At 38.2% G+C, this 25592-nt stretch overlaps 4 protein-coding genes across 4 annotated transcripts in view; all 4 read right to left on the bottom strand.

Annotated features, from left to right (window-relative positions):
- Positions 1–11098, bottom strand: part of baz1b (bromodomain adjacent to zinc finger domain, 1B) — a 28260-nt gene extending 17162 nt beyond the window's left edge. The window contains exons 1-7 of the mRNA XM_077248328.1: positions 10389–11098; positions 8316–8432; positions 6970–7114; positions 5033–5225; positions 4506–4825; positions 4240–4428; positions 1944–3444 (exon numbers count right to left, since the gene is read on the bottom strand). Coding sequence (XP_077104443.1) covers positions 1944–3444; positions 4240–4428; positions 4506–4825; positions 5033–5225; positions 6970–7114; positions 8316–8432; positions 10389–10507 — 2584 coding nt within the window. The 5' untranslated portion in view covers positions 10508–11098. The remainder of the gene's footprint in view (positions 1–1943; positions 3445–4239; positions 4429–4505; positions 4826–5032; positions 5226–6969; positions 7115–8315; positions 8433–10388) is intronic.
- A 646-nt stretch (positions 11099–11744) lies between these two features.
- bcl7bb (BAF chromatin remodeling complex subunit BCL7B b) lies at positions 11745–14557 on the bottom strand. The gene is made up of 6 exons (XM_077248321.1): positions 14377–14557; positions 13726–13801; positions 13537–13639; positions 13089–13271; positions 12669–12748; positions 11745–12570 (listed from the first exon to the last, which is right to left on the bottom strand). The coding sequence occupies exons 1-6, from the start codon at positions 14466–14468 to the stop codon at positions 12487–12489; spliced, it is 618 nt and encodes a 205-aa protein (XP_077104436.1). The 5' UTR covers positions 14469–14557; the 3' UTR covers positions 11745–12486.
- A 782-nt stretch (positions 14558–15339) lies between these two features.
- Positions 15340–21358, bottom strand: tsen34 (TSEN34 tRNA splicing endonuclease subunit). The gene is made up of 5 exons (XM_077248320.1): positions 20977–21358; positions 20454–20836; positions 18951–19092; positions 16778–17050; positions 15340–15773 (listed from the first exon to the last, which is right to left on the bottom strand). Exons 2-5 carry the CDS (start codon positions 20757–20759, stop codon positions 15556–15558), a joined length of 939 nt encoding a protein of 312 aa, XP_077104435.1. The 5' UTR covers positions 20760–20836; positions 20977–21358; the 3' UTR covers positions 15340–15555.
- A 311-nt stretch (positions 21359–21669) lies between these two features.
- On the bottom strand, positions 21670–25435 carry selenot1b (selenoprotein T, 1b). Its single transcript, XM_077248322.1, has 6 exons — positions 25239–25435; positions 24515–24625; positions 24287–24413; positions 23697–23784; positions 23394–23551; positions 21670–22249 (listed from the first exon to the last, which is right to left on the bottom strand). Exons 1-5 carry the CDS (start codon positions 25367–25369, stop codon positions 23427–23429), a joined length of 582 nt encoding a protein of 193 aa, XP_077104437.1. The 5' UTR covers positions 25370–25435; the 3' UTR covers positions 21670–22249; positions 23394–23426.
- Between the last annotated feature and the right edge of the window lie 157 nt (positions 25436–25592).

The raw sequence follows: 25592 nt of genomic DNA, 5'->3' as shown, positions 1-25592 counted from the left end.
TATTTTGAGGTAGCACAGATAAAATTTCGGGAAATGGTCGCAATTTCAAGTCTTGTATGAAAGTTCAAAAGAACAGCATTTATTTAAAATAGAGATCTTGTGTAACAATATTAATGCCTTTACGGTCACTTTTGATCAATTTAATGCATCCTTTCGTCACTCAATTAGGAAAAAACGAAACTAGCGGACTGCAGATATACAAACCGTAAACAAAGCAGCGCTTGCTAACCATTTTGAATATCAAGTCAAACTGATCACTTCCTTCATTCCAGTCGGCTTATGTTATGAAAATATTCATGCATTCGAATGCTATGCTAAGGTAAGATGACTTGTTTGCTTGCTTTCATCACTTTCACTTTTATTCATGTGCATCGACTCATTTGTTAAGCTGAGCAGCCAATCGGAGTTCTCTCTCTCACCGACGGCCCAACGCAGATTCAACAATGAGGAATCGGCTCAAAATACCCCGACGGGTCCGACTAGAACCCATGGTGCGGAGCACACCGGAAAAACTGAGCTGACCGACGCTAGAAAACAGCCCGACGGTTAACTGTCGGCTTGATGTGGCCAGGCCTTTGGTGAAGAAAGAACTTTGGCAGGGTGTATCAGGGCCTTTAAGCAAACAAACAATTCGAAAACTCAACCATTTAACATGCTGCTCTCTTTAATTACCCTGTTCTGATACAGACTCTGTCTTCATTGTATCTCTCAGTGCCCTACTTTCAGGGTGTGTTCACACCTGGCAGGTTTGGTTCGATTACAGTGTAAACTCTGAAGCGATTGATCTGTTAGTTTAGTTAATTTGAATAAGTGTGAACGCTGCCATCCGAACCCTGATGCGCACCAAACAAGCGGACCGAGAGCGCTGAAAAGATGGGTCTTGGCCCGCTTCCAAATGAACTCTGGTGCGGTTCGACTGAAATATGAACCGAGCATGGACCATAGACATCTAAACAAGCCAAAAACAGGATGTGATGTCACAAGATGCAACCCTAAAAAGGACAGAATGCTGAAGCATACCTGTTTTTTCTAGTCATATGAGCTACGTTGCCCATTAGAGTTTGGTACAGGCGTCAGGAATGCGGTCTCCTTGCAGCAGATCTTCATTTAGGGGCTGTTTACATCTGGCCACTTCATGCGCGGATTGTGAGAAGACCAGGTCTAAATGCAACTCCGAAACGCATCTTAGACGGATTTAAATCCGATCGCTCAAACCACTTCAGAAGGAGGTCTGGGCCGCATTCCAGACGAAAATGGACAAGTGTAAATGCATCTGTTTTTTGAAACCATATATGTATATTGTACTCCACCAAACAATGCTAAAAAAATAAAAGTGTGGGAGCGCGTTATAGGCTATATGTCATGTTAAAGCTGTTGCCACTCTCTCCTATTGCGGTCTTTGATTTTGAGGTTAGCTGATTATCAATAAAATGCAGCTCATCTCTGTTGCTTTCGCTGACGTGAACTCCATTAAATCTGCATATAGCGCTGGAATTGAAGATCGGATTTATATTCGTTTGCGAAAACACATTTATTTGACCAGGTGTAAATGGAATAATTTTGATAAATCAGATAGCTATCCGATCAGAGAAAATGCATGAAGTGGCCAAGTGTAAATAGCCCCTTATATGTGCAATGGAGGAATTCCTGCCACTTTTTTGACTTTTGTACACATTTGATGTTTTAACTCTTCACAAGATCTCAGCTGGTCAAAATACCATCACACGTACAACGAGCACATTTAACCCAGCACACAGTATTGTTTTGGATATTAGTTAAGTTCCGTCAAAAAACAGTCATTTTTAAGATTGAACCCGAAAAACTAAAAAAAAACAGTGTGCACGCTGAGCGAACCAGGCTATTGTTTTGTTTTTGTTCCGGACCAAAAGAACCAAGAGAACCGAACTACAAGTCCACTTTTTTTTTTTTTACTCATCTCTCACCTTTGTTTTGCCGTTCCTGTTCTTCCTTTTCTTTCTTGGCCTGAATGGACATCAAGCGTCTGCTTTTTACTGTGCTTATCATGTCCTCCGGCTCTGGTTCCACTTTGGGAGGGACCTTAGGTGCCTCTTTTTTCACGTTTGAATCTTTCCTCCCATCTGCCCTCATTAGAACATCTCCACTACCATCAGTTTTTGCCTCCATCTGCTCTTTCCGTTTCTGCTTCTCGGCCCTCTTACGTTCATTGACTTCTTTGAGCGTGGCAAGCCGCTCCTTCCACAGCTCGGCTGATCGCTGATGCATGGCCTCCACGTGATCCTCCACCGAATAGGTCATGAGGATACGATGAGACAGCGCCACCAGCAGGCTGACCTTCTCCTGGGGGGTCAGTTCAAACACCTCCGATGTCTCAAGCTTTTCCAAAAACTCGCTGCTCACCACATCATCGTAGCCCCCACCAGGCTGCCAGCTATCTGAGCCACGGGCACTCTCTTCCTCATGTGCATCCGTTGGCCGCAAACACAGGCGCACCAGCTCGGAAACGGAGTGCATGGTCAGAGGAATCTCGGATAACGGCATGTCCAGTTCACTGTAACCTTCGGCCAGCTCATCTTGCAGAAGCGTTTGCAGCAGTACCACCAGCACACGGTTCAAGTAGAGGAAACCTGCCTTGTCTCCAGCTAAAGCCTCCATCAGAGCGATGGAGGTGATGGGATACTGGTCATCAGGCATCAGGAGGCCAGAGTAGCACTGAAGGAACTCCACTACCATGGCTATGTCACCAAAGAGGGCGTTGGGAAGCCCCTCGGGCATGTCGAACAAACGGAATGTTGGCAAAGATTTGCCTTCAAGTTCCTGGTCTTCGTAACGACGTGACTTCTCCCGCCTCATCTGCATCTCCTTCTCTCTACGCTCTTTGGCTTTCTCACGTAGCTTCTGCTTGACTTCCTGACGCCTCTGACGTAGAACATCCTGTTTCTCCTCCTCGGTCATGAGGGCCCATCTGCGTTTCTGCTCAAGAAGTTCCCAGCGCTTCTGCACCAGCTCTTTCAGCTCCTCGGGAAGTCGTCCGCGATCCTCTGCGGACAGCGTTTTTGCTGCCTTCGACACCAGTGTGGACAGAGCGGTCTTCTTGTCTTCTTTGCCTTTATTCTCCTTGTAAAACCGAAGGAGATGCAAGGCCATAGGCGGAAAAGGTTTGCCCAGCTTAGCGGAGCCAGTACTTAAACTTCGTCCTCGCTTTTTTGGGCTACCTGGAGCAGGTGGACTTTTAGCAAGATCCAAAAGGGTCATCTGCTTCATTTTGGGTTTCTTGGTGATTTTCTCTTCCTTTTTGGAGAGCTTCTGGCCGTTGGGAGTCTTGGTGACTCCACTCTTGCGGCTCTTTTTGGGGTCAGTGGATTTTTTGTTCGATTTTGGGGTGCCGAGGATGTTTTCCCCATCTGACTTCTTGGAAGTACCTGAGTTTTTCATTTTTAAAGGTGATCCATTAACTTTCTTCACCTGAACAAAAGAAAATGTTTTTTTTTAATTAAATATACACAAACATTACATAAATACAATAAAATGCACAAATAACTCAATCGGACAGTCTCATTAAAGAGCATAAGATGTATTTTAGCCATCTCATATACAAATTAATGACATAAAAGCGGTTTCAAAACGATGTGCCGACCATCTAGTAGGGAAGTAGGAATTATGGAAGTAATACAATGACGTTCCAGAAAGTCCCTGAGGCATATTTGGAGTTTCTGCACGAGGGCGCCCTCTAGCATCCAGAATGAATGAAACAAATGCTCAGTAATGCTCATTCAATCCTATTTTAGGTTAAAAAAAATAATAGGAAAACAATACTTCTTTCTAAAGAAATGTATATGATAATCCATGTTCTTCTCCATTATACAGGAGTTTGTTACCCCCACAGTTGATGCATCAGAGGCTCATATTTCATATTAAATACATGTCTCCGTTTTAGATTTTACATATCTCCTGACATTTTATAAAAAATAATATATTTTATTATAAATCCTTTGGTTGATATACAAAATATCGGTTGATTAATCGGTTATCGGCACGTATGGTAGGTAAAATCCACTATCGGTCGACCTCTAATTTTTATCATCTTGAAATTAAATAGTGTGACACACACACACACACACGCACACATATATATATATATATATATATATATATATATATATATATATATATATATATATGCCAATCACTAGTTTATAGCCAGCATTTTTTCCATCTGCTCACATGATTAGATTTTGCAAGTACTCTGCTCAAACATACCTGCATATGACTCCAGAGGGTTGGACTGAGAGGTATGTTCTGGGAGTCTTTTTTCTTTTTCTTCTTTTCCCCTTTTACATTTACTCCCTCACTGTCTGTTCCCGTCTCTCCAGTCTTCAGCTTCTTATTGGGTTTACCTTCGGGTGAGCTCATGCTTTTCCTCTTAGTTGATGGATTTTCTGCCAAAAACTAAAACAAAGAAATTGTTAATATAACTTTTTTTATGAAAACACTTCTTTCTAAAGCAAATCACGTACGTATCCCACCTTGTGAGGGTCCAGTAAAAAGTCACTGAATTTACTTGGCAGGTTGAATTTTTTTACCAACTCATCCTCCACCACCCAGGGGGCGCTCTCGCCCGACCCCAACCTCAGAGCATAGTGTCTGATGAAGTAGCGCATGATTTCTTTGTTGGGAGGCCGCTCCGTTCTGAACAGGCTGTCTACTGGGACGTCACTGATTACTTTGTCCTCATTAAGAAGTTTGACGTCATACTTGTGGGGCAGAAATTTGGGCATGACCCATTTCTTCTTTTCTTCTTTCATACTGGTTGGAAGTTTTCTGGGTGAACGACGGGCCCTATCAGCTATGGACAAAAAAAAAAAGTAAAAAAATTTTTATTCTCCCTGGTTCAATCAGGGTTTAAAGTACATAGCAGTGATTAATATACAATTACTGGTCAGTTGTATAATATCAGAAACTAATAACAACAGCAATAATAATAATAATGAATTTTATTTTTGAATATAATGAAAGACATCATGAATGAACGTAAAGAGCAGCTAAGTCTTACAGAGACTCTCTCTCCTGCTCTCCTCCTCTTTGGACTGTGGCTCCTTTTTCAGGTTCTCCTGACTGGCGTTCTCTTTATCACTGGATGGAGAATCGCAAGCTCCTTCCATCTTTTTCTCCACATTTTCTTCCGGAGGATTCTCCAGCGGATGAAGCTTTACCACTTTCACACGCAAAGTCTTATCATTTCCAACCTTACAGAGAGAGCAAGACAGAATTACCATTTCACATCCATAAAGAAAGAACAGAAGAGAGGGAGAAAGACAGATAATTTGCACAATTCAAAATCCTTATAATAATACATATTCAGGGTTACCACACTTCAGCCAATTAATTTCCATGACTTTTTGATGCGATCATTTGATAGAGATCACATCCACATTAATAATTTTTAAAGTAATATCTAAACAAATATGTAAGAACAGAGCATAAGACAACAAAATAAAATAAACATAAAAATATTAGAGAAATGCACATGACTTTTCCAGACCTGGAAATCTCACTTTTGAAAGTTAAGGACCTTCATGACACAAATATTTTACAAATTCCAATGGACAAAAGTCCCACCCTACATACAGTACAGTTGTTGTAATGGTATGCAATTTTCACGGTATCATATCAGTCTCAGAAAATATCACGGTTTTACAGTATGTGGTGTTAAAAAATCATATATTATTATTTAATCATCATCAGTTAAAATGGCCGTTAAATAACCAAAAAGTTTTTTCTATTTTTTTGTTCAGTGGAATGATGGAAACAGTGTTGAATTGTATAATTTTGTTGATTCGGTGTTTGTGTTGTTAATGTGTGATGTGTTTTTAAGCATTAATGTGAATGTATCTGTCACCAGTGCCAAAGAAAAATTTGGATGGACATAATGGACAATAAAGTTCAACTCAACTTTGTTGAACAAATGCTTTATAACAAACTGGAAACCATTTGTTTATGTTTTTGATTATTGAAAGCTGAATAAACAAGTCTAATCAATTAAATGTTATTTGATTATGGAATAGATTATTATTCTTAAATTAATAAATTCATTATAAAAATAAATTGTAAGAGTCCTATGAAATGTATTTTATTCAAGTTATTTTTTCTTTTTATGATTTAATACAAATACATTATCAAAAATGGTGATAATCAAATAAATGCATAAAACTAACAACTTAATTAATGTTTTAATGAGTAACCAAAAGAAAAATTAACTTAATCTTTTATTTTTTTGCTGCACAACAGATATTTACTAAATTAAATAATGGACAAAACATTCTGTAAAGGTTTAAATAAATGTTATTATTTTATTTATTATTATAACTTTGAGAAGTACATTCTATTGTAAAACAGTATATATATATTTGTCAAGTTCTTCAAGTTAAACTGAACTTTTATTTTGACGGTTGTAGTGAAGACCTTTAAGTTTCAGAGTGTATTTGACAATGGTTTTTCTCAAATAAAATGACGAAATGCTCATTAAGCGTTCTCTCAGAGCAGCTCTGGAGATCTTTGTGCGTTCACACATCCTCATATTGTGAAAAGGCAGACGCTGAGAGTCACACATACTGGAGTATGAAGCAGACGAACCGGCGCAGCTCATACGCAAAAACGCGCAGATTATATATTTATATAACAGTTTTTTTGCGCTTTAACATTCACAGACCATGTTGCGATTTGATTTTCTGTACAGTTCTACTTTTGATTTATTCATCCATCCATCAATTTGTGCATTTTATGTGACATCTGCATTATACTGTAAATTCTATTTTCATGACTGGATTGATACCGGGATTCTCTCTGCATCACGGAAATCACACTGCCTTGAGTTATAACAGATTCCTTTATCTGCATGTAGGGACGGTGTTCTCGAATATAGCTGAAAATACAGGTGTACGTACCATTACCCTACATACAAGCATCAAAATGTTAAATCCAAGTTCATACCAAGAAGTCGCACTCCTCGCCCACAGCATACTTGGTGAGAATCTCCACCCAGACCAGATCCACTAGCTTATCGAGAGATACTGTGTTATGGTGCACAATCTCCAGAACAGGCTTCTCAAACCACACCGGATACTCCTCCTGAAGCCTGCCAAATATGAAACCATTCTATATTATTGGTAACATGAGTAAACAAATGATTCAATCAAAGTAACTTGCAAAAGTTTATGAAAATATGCTTTGATTTGCAACTTTGAATTGCTAACCAATGCAGGGGCTTGACACTTTGTTGGCCAGAGTGAGACGCTCAGGACAGTTGATGGAATCGTCACTGGCCCAATTTCTTACCTGAATACTACTGTTAGACTTACCTGAAAACATTTATTTGGGGAGGATTTGTTAACACCAGTAAAACTCATCTGAAAACAATACAACTTGATACTCTTCATGGTCAGCAGAGGGAGATGAGAAACACAAGAGTGAAGAATGAAGAGCAAAAATAGCATCCAGAAACACATTGACCCTTAAAGCAGCATAACGCTCTATATGGTCTGTACTGCAAACTGTTGTGAGTGTGCGCGTGTGTCTGGTTACATAAGCAGCTTACGAGACTAAACTGCTTGCTCTCTCTCTCCCACACACCAATGTAGAAATCTGTTTGAATGTCAGTTTAGCAGGTCAGAAGCAGAGCATTTCTATAATACACTCTCAGAAGGGCGGAGTGATGGCACAAGGGCACCAATGAAATAGCAGAAGTGTGGTCATCACACTCCCTCATCACAACAGTCTGACAATAGTTACGTTTAAAATCTCTCTGCTATATACAGCTGGATATGCTGGAAAATCAAGGGTTGCAACACCCAATGAATTTCCATGTATTTAAGGGGTTCCAAATTACTAATTTTCAAGTCAATAAAACATTCCAGAGCCAAGTAAAAGCATATTTGAATAGAGTTAAGGGTCTGTGAATCGGTTCAAACTTTCAAAATTTCATTTTTGACGTAAGTTTTCAAGTTGATGTAATAAATTAAAATGAGAAATGCCTTGGGAACAAGCTGAAATATTTTTTAAAAATTCTGTTTATTTTGAGTTAACATTTATATTTTCAAGTAACAAGTTTTAGTAAACCAATAACCCTCCCAATAACTCAGATAATTCATGACCACAGCTATAGCATACACCTATTGAGCTGCTTGCCTATCCAGCATTTCTGTGCCTCAGATAAGCACAAATGCAAGAAGGCACTGGCAGCTCACTACATATTGAGAAGGACTGAATTAATGGAGGACTGATGACTGAATGATGCTCATTTCATATCACTCATGTATGAGCTAATTTTTGTTACTTACAGCTCAGTGACCTCCTGCTCCTCTTCCCAAGCCTCCTTGTGTGTAAGCTGGTTGCTGCCAGTGCTTTTGCACGTCCATATCCGCTCTCCGTACCTGCGCAGTCGAGCTTCATACTCTCTGAACAACAGGATTAAGGACAAAACGCAGTCAAACACTACAACACTTCTAGCTCTTCTGCACTTCCAAAGCAGAGCTGCCATGCTGTCCGTCTTTTATGAGAGACTCTTTCATAATTAATGCATGTGTGTAGCACAGAAGCTCAATAATTAAAGGGACAGCAGCACCAGAACCTCCATGAACATTTTTCAATTTAAATTTGCAATTAAGAACAGGTAGCAAAGATACAAGAGAAGAGCTTCAGTAAATTGATTTTACCAGCACTCTGAAAAGAGTAAAACCACCTTGCTAAAAGGCAAGATAAATACTTGTACATAAGTTAATTTTGCTCTGTTCATGTATTATGTACATTTTTATCTAAGCATAATAAATAATTACTATGGGCTTTAAATATCCGACATCAGTACATCTAAAAACCTGGTTATGCAAGCAAACGAGAGACAAAAATGCTAAAATAACATTTTTTTTTAACTTGTAAATGATGACATGGTCATAAGGAATAGATTTCACAACAGACAAGCAAAACCTAAATGGCAGATGCCAATCATTGCAAAAAATCCCAAATATTGTCTGATTAATTCATATAACATATCATGCATTATTCCATCATTACATCTAAAAAACGTCATGACATTAAACGTCTTATGAAAACTACAGACTCAAAACTTTGCTTGCTTCAAACACCTTTTTGGCAGATCTAGAACACACACTTGATGGGAAAAACAGGAAAATTGTCTGGTTTTTGGTGCCGGAACTGAAACAGGCGTAAAGTTTAAGCAAGTGATTAAATCTTTAAAATGAGTCAAAAAGACAGTTTCAATTTGTATAACCTGCACGCTCAAGCGTTTCGCTAACTGAATTAAACTGACCTCCACCCTACAGTCTTCTCCCTAAAGACCCGCCCTCCACAGACACGTTAGCCAATCCGATGTCACAAAACCCGAGCGCATAGAGCGATTATGACGCAGGAGTGTTTCTGATTGGCTAGTTTTCTGATTCCGTAACACATGCGGGCCGAGTTCACTTTATTTTATACTATTTACAGAAACAGGTGTGGTTCGTCAGGAAACCTGTTAGTGACATCTGTCAAATAAGAGATTTTGTCTGAGATAAATAAAACTACACCATATGAATATCTATATGTTTGGAGCAAATTTCTAGTCAAATTCACAAAAATATCATATAGTCAACAAATATGTGAATGCTGCATTTAACAACATAAATCAAAAGACTAAAATACGCGGTTGCTGATGCCCTGGAGGTCAGCTCTACTCATCCTGACCGATTACGATCAAATGCACGTGGCGTGAGGTGAACATTTCGCGCGCAAATGACCTCGCGCAGCTGCAGCACGTGAACTCGCACTCTCCCCTCCAGTGGCAGCCTGAGCTGAAACTATTTTTACAACCATAACCACACTCCCAGTATACAGATAACTGTCAGTCTTAATCTTGGAGCAATCAATCTATAAACTCCTATCATGCATATCCGTGAACTGTAACTTAAATGAGAGCGAGCGCGTTATGCAAGAATGAGTCTCAGCAGTTTGGATGAGAAACTGCTTAGCCGCCAGACGTCACACAAACACTCCTGGAGCTAGCTCGCTAACACTAGCTCACTCTAAAATGAACACAGGACAACAACAACCTCCTCTCAATAACATGAATTTTACCAGGTTCCAGCACTCAAAATCAGACAAATATAACATTAAGCCCAGCCTTAAGAGTGTAACCCCTGATGATCTAAACATGTCACCTTTAGCCTGTTAGCGTTACAACGAGATGCAGCGCGCAAGATGAAAACCATAATAACCGCTTAAATGCGCACATTGTGCTCGTACGCGCTCGTAATCCACGATCCGCGTGGAAAACACAGATCTAGACTCTCGTGGACGCATGTGTGTTACGTTATGTTCAGTGCTCGCAGGTGGATGGTGGAGGTAGTGGGAAAGGATACTCTTTGTTCCTGAAGGCCTCTTTAGAGTGCTCGATGATGAACACCTCCTCTCCTGGGCCCGGCGGCTCCGACAGCGGCTTCACCAGCGGGTACGGCTTCCGGCCTAGCAACGGTGCCATCGCGTGCGGGCTGTTGCAGTCCTGGATGTATCGGCAATTTGAACTACTGAACTAACCCACCGCTCAATCTCAGCTTAAAACTGAATATGGAGTGAAATCCGCGCGTCTCAGCGGCGTAGCATGGGGGCTAACGTTAGGCTAGCGCGCGCTGCTTTTACTTAATATTTACAAAGCGCGTCAAAACAAAACCAAACTAAGACTTTACTGGTCAGTTACATCTCCTGTGTGAAATCCGTTGGTTTGGGGCAGCCGCTGGGGTCATGGTGAGATGGTTGAAAAGAGCGTAAGAAGTGAACGGAAGCTCCTCCTGAGTGCCGGGGATTGAAGCAAGAAAGGCGGCCCGTCAGAGCTGGTATGGCGGGCTTTCTTATGCCGCTCGGGTCCGTGTTGCTGTCGACTCTCCAGGCCAATGCGACGTACCAATCCCTTTTCCACAGCGACTATAGACCGCGTAGATACTGTTTTGAAGGACGTGCTGATTACATAAACAAACAACAGGGTTTATAGCTTATTGAAAAATGGCGGGAGTTCCTGGTCCACCGGCAACATTCCGTACAACCTCAAAACTCCGTTACCCCGGTAGCAAGCTGCGACGCAAGGATAAGTCCCGCCCATCGTCTCCAACTATTGGTTCCTAAACAATTACGACAACGACTGATGTATTTTATTGGCCGCTTGAACTGTCAGTTACTCCACCTTTTGTCAAAGGAACACCCCTCCAATCATAAATACGAAGCGTGGCTAGAGGTCAGTTTGTGGTAAATTCATAGATAATTTCAAACTGGCAATTTGACTCATGTACTTTTGCTTTAATTAAGGACATTTTATTTTTTGTAAGAACATAAATTATGAGGCCTAATGCCTAGCGTTTAGCTGAAAGGGGCAGCTGTTATAGAATTTAAATAGAGACAATAGAGCGTGCACACGACACTTATGATCCAATTAAAGAGACAGCCTTGATTAATATGTTAATGCCACTCTTGGCAGTGGAGACAACGTACTTTATCGTCTTTTTTTCAAGGCAACATGAAAAGCATTGTCTCAAGCATTTATATAACAGCCAATTTAAAACCCTAATCAGACTATTGAACATTTGTATCATTATTTGGAACAAATATTGGGGAATCGCCTTAAAAATTATGATTTGATGATTAGAAATCTTAGACATTGCACTTATTTTCATATGTAGAATAGTGTTCTATCTCTGCCATACAATGCATCAGAGAAAATAATCAAATGAATCCAAAATGGTTTTATTTCCATCTCTGGTGAAGAACTGGTGAATACCAGTTTATGGATCATACAAACATATTTCTTTTTTATTTGAAAAATACTTCAAAGACAATGGGAAGTGGATGTCTTTTATATTTAAAATACAAATCTGTAAGTTACCTTACCATTTATAAAATATAAGCATTCCTTTAAAAACAAAAACAAAGTTCAGTAATTGGATGCAGTACAATGAAAAATAATAAACCAATAAAGAAATAGATAACACAGAGGTTATTTAAAATTGCCCTACACTGCATGCATTTAAGTATTTTTACAATGAAGCAAAGTAAAACAAGCCAATAAAAGTTATTTGTATAATCTATAAGGATGCCGCAAACACAAAACAAAAGTTGAAAGTTGAAATGTTTAGAATTCAACTGTTTTGTCAAACTGTATATACCAATCATCACTCCATGCAGACTCAAATGTATAATACTGATAAAGTTCTTTTTCAATTTAGATTAAGAAACATGCAATTAAACAATTTATTTTCAAGATGTAATACAAACCTTCATAAGAAAATACCTGAAAAGACCCAAGTAAAATCTTTTTATGCACAAAAAAAAAAACTGTTTCAAGCTTGTTTCTTGATCACAAAAGCAAATTTCAGGCATTTGGCAGGCTGTAATACGTCTCTTAAATGTACAGTTCAGTCTCTTTCAAAATGTATTCCATACTTTTGACCTGTGATGTTCAGCATAATAGTGCTAACTATTATGACTACTAAGGGTTGAGTTTTGGTCAGTGCAAACTCTTTTAAGCGGTGGGGCTCCAATCAACTCCTCTTCCTCCTATGAAAAACAGTAATGTCACACACGGCATGCATTCATAATATCTACAATTATATCTCTTTTAATTGAGTATTTATATGAAGGTTAGTGGATGTCACCTGAGTAGAGAGAGACAACACATCTTCTTTAATTAGAGTTGGGGGCTCATCCGTGACCTCACTGCTGGTTGTTGATGTCTCTAAATATGGGGGTTGATCATGAAAAGCAAAGTAAAATACTAGTATGCAATGTGAAATGAAGGATGCATAATCATTAGATACTTTTGTGAATTTCACAAAACTTGTCAAGTCTTATTTCATCCCAAAAGTAAAAGAAAGAAAGAATAAGAAACGTAATGATCTTTTAATTTAAATTCTGTTTTAGGGGTGAAAAAAAAAAGTCGTTTTTTTCATAACAATTCAGTAGTAGAGTAATGCAAAAAAAAATGTGTCGTTATTGTTAAACATTGGTATTTAAATAAAAGCTATCATTGCATTATATTATTGTATTGTAATACAGTAAACTACAGTATTTCTCACCTCTCTCAGCCTCCATCGTCTCCTGTCCCAGGGTGGGCGGCTGGGAATCCTCTGTACGGAAGTAAGGTGTTTGGGAAGGGCTCACTGCCTCACTCACATGCTGTGGACTGGAGTTGCTGCTGCTGTCCACTTTTGTATTAGACTGATAGGCATCTGATAGGAAACTCTGGTTACTGTTGTCATCTGTTTAGGAGAATAAACCAAAAACATATTTGTGTGCAGTCTTCTGAAGAAATATGTGAATTATGTTTTAAGTACTTCAGCATAAAAAGCATGTTAAAATAGGTATGCAAACAACATTGTTGAGGTACAAGGTCATTTAAGTACGGTAACTAGAGTATAGCAACACAGCCCAGTGTTGCGTTACATTAAATGGAGGATGTTCTGAATTGTTTACAGAGGAAATATTAAGCCTCCTTGTGTCTGACATTAACATAACCTGTATTACCCTGAAAATCCAGTAACACGGAACGGGCATTTTCCAACACTACATCTGTAGGAAAGCCCTTCAGTTTCCTCACTGCAGTACCTGCCACTTTAGGCTTGTATATCTTCGAGAAAGAAAAAAGATTATTTGAACATGAAGACTATATTTATATATCTGGGAGCTGGACTCAAGATGATATTATACACACACCTGTTTAGTTTCTGTGACAGGGACCCATTTGAATATTCGTAATGATGTGTCTCCCACTGTAACCCACTTTTTTTCCCTAAAAGCACAAACATTTTACAGGTTACACATTTTGCATAAAGAGCATAAAACCAATTTTAGGACCATTGTGTTTGCAGATTGTCAGTAAAGAAATGCCCCATGATATTTTTTTTGTGTGTATTTTTATTATTCTCAGTGGTAGTTCTCATTAAATAGTGGAATGCAGTAATTATTACCATAATACAATAAAAAAATATTTAAACAAAGGTAGTACAATTAATAAATGCAAATATTTTAACGTGACAGTAATGATTATTTTCTTTTTCAAGGGCTTAATTGAATTTTACTCTGATTATTGGCAGGTTTCATGAGATGCAAGCATATGCGTTGCATTAACGTCATGTAATGAATATGTAAAAATGCTAAATTTTACATTTCAGACATTCCGAACATCACCAACATTGTACAATCCCCATTGACGCTTCTATGACTGACACGCCCACACACAGTAAGCAGTAAAGCCCATTGGTTGCCTTGCTTGTCTGTCATGTTACTGAATGACGCCACTCTGAAGTTTATTTTTGTAACGTAGAAGAAAAGAAACTTGTCTCCCTCTTCGAACAGATAACTTACCACCGTCGGACCCTTTCTATTGCCGCCATCACTTTTTTTATATCATCTTTTGCACGGCTGCGTGTCTCCGCCCGCACGGACCGTCCCGACATTTTAATGGGTTTTATTAGTTTGTCAAGATCTTCCTCTTTTTCTTGCCTTCTTCCGTCTGCGACTTGATCTCACCCTGTCTTCGTCTCTGTCTCGCGAGACTTCATAACGCGCCACTGGTACTACCTCTTTGCATTTTTCACATTCCCCATTTTTAATTTATTTGTTAATTTATTTTCATTATAAATCATTATTTGTATTCTGTTATATAATAACAGCCATATGGGTGAACAACATCAAAAGAAGCTGTTACGTACATTTTAATGTTCTCATCATACCACCAGATGACAGTGTTTTGCACTTAAAAATATTCTCAATGGGACTTGACAGACTCCCATTATGCAGGAATTTTAACGTCTCCATCATATTGCATTTGATATATATCATCATATTGGATAAAATGTTAAAATTACAAATTTAAAATAAATGTAAATTATATTAGTTGTCCTTTATTAAAATTGCATGAACATGGAATTAAATTATAAATATTGTTACCATTTTGGTGCTTGCAGAATACAGTAAAAATACAACTTGTTAACTACATTAATAAAGATGAATACTGTAACAAATGTATTATTTAATTTTAGCGCATTAATTAATGTTAAACTAACGGGATCTTATTATAAAGTGCTACCAAAATGTTTCTTCAATCAAAATATTTAAAACGCATTGCATATTGTTTCAATATTTACTTTATTAAATCATTTTTCAAAAGTTAGAGTGCAACAAGTATTCCTGCATAAATGTAAGGAAGCAACAGGCTCATAGTATATATGTCACCTCACTTTATCAGTAGATTTTAAATCTTGTGAGGTTTAAACTGAGTAACAATGGAAACCAATATTATAAATAAATAGACTCAATCCCTTCATATAATTTTAAAGATATTTATTAGATGATATTGGAATATTCTCCCTCTGCATAGCTGGTCATGCACATTTAGTAGTCCAACAGAATTCAGTCGTAAGAATTTCTCTCTCTCTCTCTCTCTCACACACACACACACACACAGACACACACCAAGTTTCCAATAGCAACACATCATCTATGAACTATAAAAAAGATGAAAAAAAAGCTATATTTGTGTAGTTACACCATAGAACTCCACTGCAGCGATGAATACACCACATCACCCTCTACACTCTCATCCTTCCCAGTCTCACTACAGCTCTGCGGAGAGCAAAGCAACACTGTTTTCTTCACATTAGAGCCCAGACGAGCTATAGCTAGAATATCACAGAGAGGTAGCTCTTCATCCATGGAAATGCATAATGCAATGAAATGAGCATGGAAACGCAGTGGATCTCCTGCAAAAAGACAATAATAAGATCTTAACTATTAAGCTGCACTGAAATACTTGCATTCTGTACTCAATGAAAAAATGATGGAAGCTTGTTTCTTGATTGGAAGTAATTGCGACTTTTTTAGCTCACAATTCTCGATTTACATCTGGCAATTCTGACTTTTTTCCCCTGACAATTCAGAGTTTACATGTCCCAAATCATACTTTTTTTTCTCACAATTCCGTGTACCTGTCCCAATTCTGAGTTTGCATATGGCAGTCATCAAGGGGCAGTCATGGCCTAATGGTAGCAGAGTTGGACTGGTGACCCAAAGGTTGCTGGTTCAATTCCAGTACCGGCAGGAATATGACTGAGGTGTCCTTGAGCAAGGCACCTAACCCCCAATCGCTCCCCGGGCGCCACTCAAGGCTGCCCGCTGCTCCGGGTGTGTGTATCCACGTTTGCAGTGTGTGTGTGTACACTACTCACTACTCTGCTCCTAATGTGTGTGCACTTACTTGGATGGGTTAAATGCAGAGGTCAAATTCCAAGTATGGGTTACCATACTTGGCCATCACGTGTCACTTTCACTTTTCACTTTCAAACCTAACTTTTTCCCACATAATTCCGAGTTTACATCTCACGATTTTGACTTTTTTCTTCACAATTCCGAGTTTATACCTCGCAATTCTGACTCGCAATTCTGGCTTTTTTTCCTTCACAATTCCGAGTTTACATCTCGCAATTCTGACTTTTTTTCCTAAAAATTCCAAGTTTACATCTCGCAATTCTGACTTTTTGCACGGAATTCTGAATTCACATCTCTCACAAAATAAAAAAAAAGGTAATTGCGAGTTTATATTTCGCAATCGCGAGTTAACATCTCTCAGTGAGTTTATTTCTCACAATTCTGAATTCTGAATCACAATTGTGAGTTTATATCTCATCATTCGGATTTTTCTTTACTCTCAAGTAGAAAGAAGCTTCCATGAAAAAAAAAAAGACATTTGCCTTCGTCATAAACATACCTGGATATACCAGGAAATCTCCTCCAAACTTCCCTGCGGAGGTCAGGTAGAAGCCTTTATTTCTCAGATCCCTGTATACACAGAATCTAGTGTTCAAGCGTTCATCTCTAAGCATTGGCCAATCAGTGGAAAGGAAATTGCGTTCTTCTGGACAGTGGCTAAAGCCGGCACGGGCAGTACAGAGCTGGACCGCCATGGCTGGCCACGGAAAGCGGAAAGCCTGGTCCAATGCATCAAGACGGTCTCTAATTGCATTGCCGGAGTCATCTGTGGCTGTGGGATCAGGAAGAGTCAAATTTCATTGACACATTATATACAGTATCAGGGCTGTTATCATGCTTGAACAGACAAATACACATACAATACCTTGAACAGTATCCTCATAAATGAGGGGGGTGGAGAATCACCCTGCTCTTGACTAAATAACTTATGTGGCTTTAATAAAGATGAATCTACATTTCATGTATACAGTGAAGATCATGCAGTTATTTTACATTTAATAACTTTCTGTACTGTTGCATGTATTAGAGCTAATGCATGCAATTAATTAATTTATTTTGTATTTTTTTTTGCTTATTTTATTACTGTCTGTTTACTTGCCTTTAATGTTTGAATATTTATATTCATTTGCTTAGTCGTTTTTGCTGTGGTATCGAAATTGTAATCAAGAATTGTACAATTTCACTGGTGTCATACCCGTATTTGTTAGAATACAAGGTTGCATGGGTCAAAAACAATCTTTTTTATTTATTTATTCATTCATTTTTGTGGCAGGGGCTTAGTGTTGAGCCCTGAGGATGTGTTTTTGTTTTTAATTTTTTAGCACAGTTGTGAGAAAAACTGTCAAATGCCCAATACTTTTCTTCTGATGTTTAAAGTTTTGATGCCTTAAATTAAACTTGAAAATATTTCATTTTTTAAATTTGTGAGGCTTGGAGCAATTATAACAGTTAGGGTTAACAGTTAATTATAAAATAGGTCAAGAGCATTATTTGCAGTATCCTGGCAATGTACTACTATTCGCTTATCAGCTGACCAATCAATTTTACTAAAAAGGTTTTAATGAATCTCAAAATATTACAATACACAGAAATGCTTACAATCTTATTTATCTCATTAAATCTTACCATCTAATTTGAAACCATATGTGTAGTGAAAAGTGCTAATCATTAAAAGGGAGTTGTAGTTAAAGCAACATTATGTAGTTTTTCAACCTTCATAATATATTTCCAAGACACTTGAGATGGCACATCGACTTACAATAGGTTGAATGACACGTCTGACATAGCCTGACAGCGCCTGCATCGCTTTTACTGGCACTACGTAACTTCGGGGTACGGGTAGTAACCCGAGCACAAAAAGAACTACAAAATTTGACTGCTTTACGGCATATGACATTGTTAAGATGCATTTTATTTGTCAGGTTTTGTCATTAAAACACAGGTGTGCAGTGACGCTATTTTCTTCTAGACATAAACTTTGTTGCATTATTTTCCTGTTATCTCTGTAAAGCCACTTTGAAACAATAATGTATTGTAAAAAGCGCAATATAAATAAAGGTGACTTGACTTGTGTGTAGGACTCATTTCTTACACATCTCATTTCTTACACATCTCATCCCATGCATCCATTGCTAGTCATTCAAAAGATAATTTTAGAGCTAGTAACAGAGGCTTGAGCCATTGATAACAGACTAATGCAGTTATGAATGCAATTATTAGAGAGAGAGAGAGATAAAGTGTGTAAATTACCTGAGTCTGTGCGTCTCTCAACAGTGTTCGGCAGCAGTGTCTCTACTAATAATGAAACTGTGAGTTTATCTGCCCCAAGAACAGAGCCCTTAATACCTCACCATTGAGAAATGTCATGTAGATTTTAATTTACTAAACTATTTTACGGATATGTGTGTGTGGGCGTTTGAGTGGGAGAGCGGGAGACAAAGAGTATGTGCTTTCCGTACATGATAAAACATAACTTTGGGGCAAAAAAAATTATGGAAATAATTTGTCGTTTTCATCCTATTGTTCACTACATATATGTGCTTGGTCACTGTCGAAGTGGGTTTTGGTTCCTTTCGTGTTGTAGGCTGTAAGGACTTTTGAAATAGCTGAAATCATTTGGCAAACAGGCGAAGTTATATGGACATGTAATGAGGTATGCACCTCTCTCTCACCATTCTCTTTCTCATTGATGATTTTCTTCAGCACCGTCTTCTTGTTCTCCAGGGCCAGAGCACACTGCTCCTTATAACTGCTCTCCAGACCTGCCTCATACTGCCTCACAGCCTCTGAATGCATCTCTTCATCTCCACAATCCTGATGAAAATATCACATACATAAACTCACATAATAAGTCACAGAAAGATAGATATATACTATCAAAAAACAGACAGACAGATAGATAGATAGTGAAGGGGATGAATTTTGGAATCCAATGCTGCTTAAATGTATATCTAATGAGTGATTATAATCAAGGTATTAATCAATATTTTACTTCTAAACATCACATGAGTTGAATGACTTCTCAAAGGTTATAAGATTTTACTTTGATATAGAAGTTACCAGTGTGATTACTGAAATGTTCTTTTCATGTATTCTCTAATGTCTGTATTTGATATCTAAATGCAGTAACAGTGCTTGCTCATTTAGCCCCGCTTCCAGAAATGAAAAATGGACTCGTTTTGTTTGAGAAAGGTCTTCAACGTGTTAAAACATATAAGGGCCATTGGAATCAATAGTTTGTGTGACCATTTCGTAGCTAAAGTCTTTACTTTACCGTGTTAGATTAAAGTGTCATTTCCTTGAGAGAAAGAACGTATTATCTTGATGTTTTGAGAAGACTCTCCTGTTTATAGTTAGAGCCGACCAAATCCAACCTTGGAAAAACTGTGTGTTAGTCTTCTTGGTTACAGGTTAAAGGGATGGTTCAGCCAAAACACTACACTAGTGAACTGACTTGAGGCCCACAGATAAGGAAATGAATAGATGAAATAAAGTCGTTATTTTAGTTTTTTTGCGCACAAAAAGTATTCTCGTCGTTTGATAAACTTAAGATTGAGCCACTGTAGTCACTTGGACTATTTTAACCATGTCTTTAATGACTTTTCGAGTTCTCCTCTGGCCAACGAACAAACAGTGTATGATTATGATTCAGGCAGCATTACAGGTCAGAAGTCAGATTGGATCGGAACATTATATTATGCAGTTCATCTGTTTGAAGACCGGAGTCATCATGCGCGTATGGAGACGAGTTTGTTGAGGATCAATGCCGATGGCTGTCATGTCAATGAGGCCTTCACAGGAGCGAGTCTAGTTGACACAAGCTCTGCTGACACTTCAGGAATGCGTTGTGGTCCACCATCTGATCTGGATACGGCCCGGATCCGGCTGATTACATCATGTGTTTTGGTCGATTTGCTACCTTGGTGTAGGGTATAATTGCTGTGATGTTATGTTTGTAACTGTAAGCGGTGCGGCCTATGAACTCTTTGGGAGTCTTGAAGCTTACTTGTGCCTGATGAAACAGCAAACTATCTTCAGTAAAACTTTTCTTTCATTAATTATAATTCTGACTCTCTTTTAATGAATCATTTCTGGTTCTTTGACTGTAAATCCCCTTACAAGAGATAGGTAGATAGAACGATAGATAGATTATCTGTAATAGTGTAGTGTGACACCTGAGTGTGCAGTGAAGCGACACCAGTGCTCGTCTCCTCCAGCAGCAGCGCCTCCTCCTGCAGGAGCTCCAGAGGTCGTCCCAGCCGCACGTTCTGCCGAGGCTGACGGGCCAGAGAGCCCACCAGAGCCCCGGTCACACCCACAGACCTGCAACGTTTCATGTCCGACACCTTCCACAACAGAGGAGTGGATCCGCAAAAGCTGATGTCCACCAAAGCATCTCCTGCTGGCTGATTCTCACTTTCACTTCTGGTATCCATATCATCCTTTACTTCAATACTTGATGATGATTGTGGCATATTCATCTCTGCTGGATCCCCTTCCAAAACAAAGCTGGACTCAACACATGACTATCAACGTGTGCGCTGTGCCTCCGGAGGCTCTAAAGAATTTACCAAGACATTTTGTATCGGCATTAAGGATTATAACAGTAAATACGATATCTCTGTGCACTGCCAGAAGACAAATAAAGTAATGTTAACATGACTGGAGTGATAGCACAGATATTTTAAATGAACTTACTATGCCTCAGGGTCACGTTTACCTCACGTTGCCTGTACACGAATGTTATTTCAGTACTTTCATCTGCTGAAAGACATTTACATTATAAATTCATTACAAGAACTTAAACAAAAATCATTGTTAAATCGCGATTCACAACACGTGTATTCTTTACACAACTTCCTTCGCATGCATCGATCGCATACCATGTGACCACAATCTCTGTTTGAATAAACAAAACAGCAGGCGCCATTTAATGGTGCCTTGTTTAAAATAGATTTACCTGGCAAGCAATGTGTGATATAATATAACTAATATATTATGATAATAATAAAAATAAGTTACACGCAATCTCCCTCGAAAAAGCCGTTGATGTGATTAGCCGCTTTCTCATGTGGTATCTGTTACTTTTCTCATCGCTCTTTAAGAAAAACCAATCACATTCGTTTGTAATAACTATACCCGTTTTAGTTAATCGTTTTACATTTATTCATTTAGCTGACGCTTTTAGTATTTCCATTTGTGTTTCGGGTGCCAAACCTTATAATTAATAAGTTTAAAATATTTCACCGCTTAATGCACAAATGTCTCCAGTAAAGGGAGAAAATACATCCTAAAAAAGAAATACCGATCAGAGGAGAATTCGGCCTTCTGAGCCCCCGAGCGTCCTCTTGTGGAACGCAACAGATTTCCAATAAAAAAAGGTACCAACTGTTTACACATCCATCATTGGTTGACTTTATTAAAACACAGTATAAACTAATATTAAATATGATCAAAAATCAAAATGTATCAAAGTACATCCTTAATGATATGTACATATTTAGTTATTGGACAAATGTACAGAACTGTATTTTAATGAATACCGTTGTCTAGAACGTACTTTGCAATAAGCATAAACATCAGTGAGTGGAATGAATAAATTGGCATATGATCATATAAAGAGAGATGAAAGGGTAAGTAAAATGAGTGAGCAAAATCAAATACAGTTTTTAGCTCTGAACACATTACAAAGAGTTTGAATTTCCCAATGAATGCCAATACTTTGAAAACTGATTTCAGTAATTAATACAGCATACACCTGAAAACAGGTAAAACACTGGTTTTGACACCAATTTGATCCACTTAACAGCACATGTTCTTATTGGCCGAAGACTGCAGAGTGGCTGTGTGTACAGGAGACTTGTGGAGCAGCGAGAGGGACTGGACATCCAGCCTGCACTAGCAGACACACTGCATTCAGTGCAAACCTTCATTAATGCCGTCTCACACACCAATGACTCGCATCACACACCTGGAGTAAAAGTTGTATAAAGAATAATTGTTGTATAAAGTTGTATAAAGAGAAAAGTTGTATAAAGAATAATTGTATAAAGTTGTATAAAGAAGGGAAAAAGATAAAAGTGAGTTGTATGAGGTTCAAAACAATCTGGAGCTCTGAATTTACAGAATGTTCTTAAAGTCAGCATGAAATGGAAGTTGCGATAGTCTTTTCTTCCCTGCTGTGATGTATATCTGAGTGAAAAGTGTTCTAAAATAAAATAAAAAATGTACTCGCCACGGCAGCAAACACATCATTATCAGAAAAGAGATGTCGCTGCAAGTTATTTTGATTAAAGATTAGGAGGGCACATGAATAAAAAAAAGAAAATCATGTGCACAGATAAATAATTCATAATAAATACGGCAATATTCCATTAAAAAAAGAAGTAAATTTTGATTTCATAGTGACTTTAAAATCACAATGTATTATTTTGGACACCTTGTAAGATTTTTGATCTTAATAGAGTGGTGCAGGGATGATGTATTTTTGTAGATCAACTCGGCAGTTAGCATCACCCTGGTTCCTTCGACAAAAACCCAATAGGATTTTTCCATAGGGTTTTAAATTATTGCAAAAAATAAGCTCTGTGATCAACAAATCAAGCATCAAGATCATTTTCACAAATGAGCACCACTTTTATGAATTTTAAGACTAAATACAAGCTAAACATAGGCTAGACCTGAATGTCACCACCATTAAGCTTCTGACAGCTCTTTCAGTCTTCATTTAAAAAAAAACAAAAAACATTTTCCCTGAAAGTCTGAGTTAGAATATTCTTCAAGAGCCAATTATGAGTTTACTGGTCTGTGTGATGACGTTTAATGTCCTCTGTAGTCCCAAACTTGTCAGCGACCACTTTTTTCAAGACATGTAAAGGCTTTAAAAAAAAAAATCACGAGTGGGTACTGCTGTGTTTTATGTCGTAGAATAAAACATGTAAATATCTTGAGCTTGTGTTAACCACCTTATTTCAGGCTTTTAACAAAAAACCCACTGACTTCGGGACGATGCAACCAGAGGTGCTAAAATGCTAACCCATGACGGGGTTTTGGCCTACAGAAACACGTCATCCCTGCACCAGTATATGGGGCGTAAAAACCATCAGGCTACCCACAAGTCACAGCCAGTCTGTTCAGTTCCTGCAGCCTTACGCCCGTCTGTGGGGGAGAGAGTCCATGTGTACGCTCAGCTTCATCTCATTCTCCAGAATCTGCAACAGCTGCTGCATGGAGGGAAGGTGGCCTGACTCCAGCTTTGACCATACAGGCACATCTGTGAGCGCATAAACACACACACACACACACACACACACACACACACACACACACACACACACACACACATAAAACATGACTGCTATTAAACATCATGTAGTGTGAAATCAGTATTTTGATCAATAATCAATCATCAGTCCTACCATTAAGTGTGATTTCAAAAGCGCCAGAGGACATACACTGGTTTTCAATCATGTTGCTCAGGAAAAACACCATCATGCAGGCATATATCTATAAAAACACAACAAACTGAGGTCACATACACATTTAGTAGGCAACATTTCACATGGGAACTGTAATTTCTGAATCACTAGCATCACCAAACAGAACTGACTGAATAACAGATTTCCCAAACATTCAAATGAACTAAAGGTTTCATTCTATTACATTGTTTTCAAAGGTTCTTATGGGGAAAGACTGTGCGTGAATACTACGTACACATTTTTTTAACAAACAAATCACTAATTTTTGTACTTAAAATTGATTTAAGAATTCAAAGAAAAAAAAAGTTAGACACTGAAACCACACGTACACAAAAATTATACTCAATTTTAAATTCATCTGAGATATATAGCCTATATGTTCAAAACTGATAAGAACAGAATCCAGAAAAAATTAAAAATTGAAGAAAAAAAAAAGGATTACAAAACGTCTCCTCTTTGGGAATAAAAAAAAACAAACGACGGAAGGGTGGATAATCAAAAGCAGAGGCAGCAAAATGCCCCTCACTGACCTTATTCTCTTGTGCCCAAAGCCAGATTCCTGGAGTCTCCGTACGGAATAATGTGAAAGGGTCCTTGCCCAGGATAATTAAACCAATCACTACAAACTTGAAGACAGAGAGGAAGGAAGCTATATGCCTAAAAATAAATTAAAAAGACAAGTTTATGAGTTAAAGTCTCAGACTACCATGAATTTGTATGGTCTACAATACAACATTTCTTAGGCGTGAGCCACCCACCTGTATATAGGCTGTGGCAGGAAGTTTTCTCCCTCGATGCGGATGTCTGGGTACCTCTGGGTGAGAACCCGAGAGTACTCTTCAAACACCCGCCTGTACCCTCAGGACACGCTGCAAATTGAGAGAAACTGTATTCAGGAACTGACCCACAGAGGGAAAATAAACCAAAAAACTGGTTCACATATGCTTGCATAATTATAAAAGCTTGTTTCTGCCACAGAATAAAAAATAAAAAGGTAAAACATTTTATCTCACAATTGTTAATATCTTTATTTATTCTTTATATCTCACAAAAGTCAGAATTGTGAGATATAAAGTAACAACTACATTTTTTTTTAAATTCCATTGTGGAAACAAACTTCCATACCGAACAACAAATGTTGAGGGACAAAAGTACACTTACTATTGTAAAACATATGCAGTTTTGTGTTTATTGTGGTTTTACTACAAAACCATAGTTAACCATTTTTAATTTGATAGCTACTATGGTTTTACTGCAAAAAACATGATTTTTGCACGTTGATACAAACTACGGGGCAATTACGCTCAGCAGAGAAAACTAATAGGAAACATACATGATCCAACTTTAATGGATTTAACATTAATTTAACAATTTCAGTTTAGAATAAATAGTTGCTTCATCAACACCATTTTTTTAGTCTATGATCAACACATGACACTGATCAGCACAGACAGGAAACGGAAGCACATTCCGTTTGCTTACCAAATCTGAAACTTCAGCAGTGGCATTCCAGTATATTGCATTTTCATCTTTTTAACGCTGGCATTGTCTGCTGTAGCATGACACACTGACAGCACACAGACCAGTAGAAGACTTAAACACCGCGTTTCCATCCCGCACAATCTGCTCGCAAAACCTCTGAAGTCAACAGGAAACTCCAGCTGTAAATACAGCCTGTCAAAGTAAAAGCTCTCATCATCAGTTCGCGTGCTTCAGACAGGCTGTTTTTCTGTGAATTTATGACAAGCTGATATACTAAAATCAATCTAAATGTTTAACACCACAGCTCCAGATATTAGCTGCTTGTGCTGGTGTGATTAAATATAATTTTATAAT

The sequence above is a fragment of the Siphateles boraxobius genome, unplaced genomic scaffold (assembly GCF_051911475.1).
Source record: "Siphateles boraxobius isolate OS27281-9 unplaced genomic scaffold, OSU_SipBor_1 30, whole genome shotgun sequence".
In the NCBI taxonomy this organism is placed as follows: Eukaryota; Metazoa; Chordata; class Actinopteri; order Cypriniformes; family Leuciscidae; genus Siphateles; species Siphateles boraxobius.
This window is presented reverse-complemented; position numbering and strand designations above follow the sequence as displayed.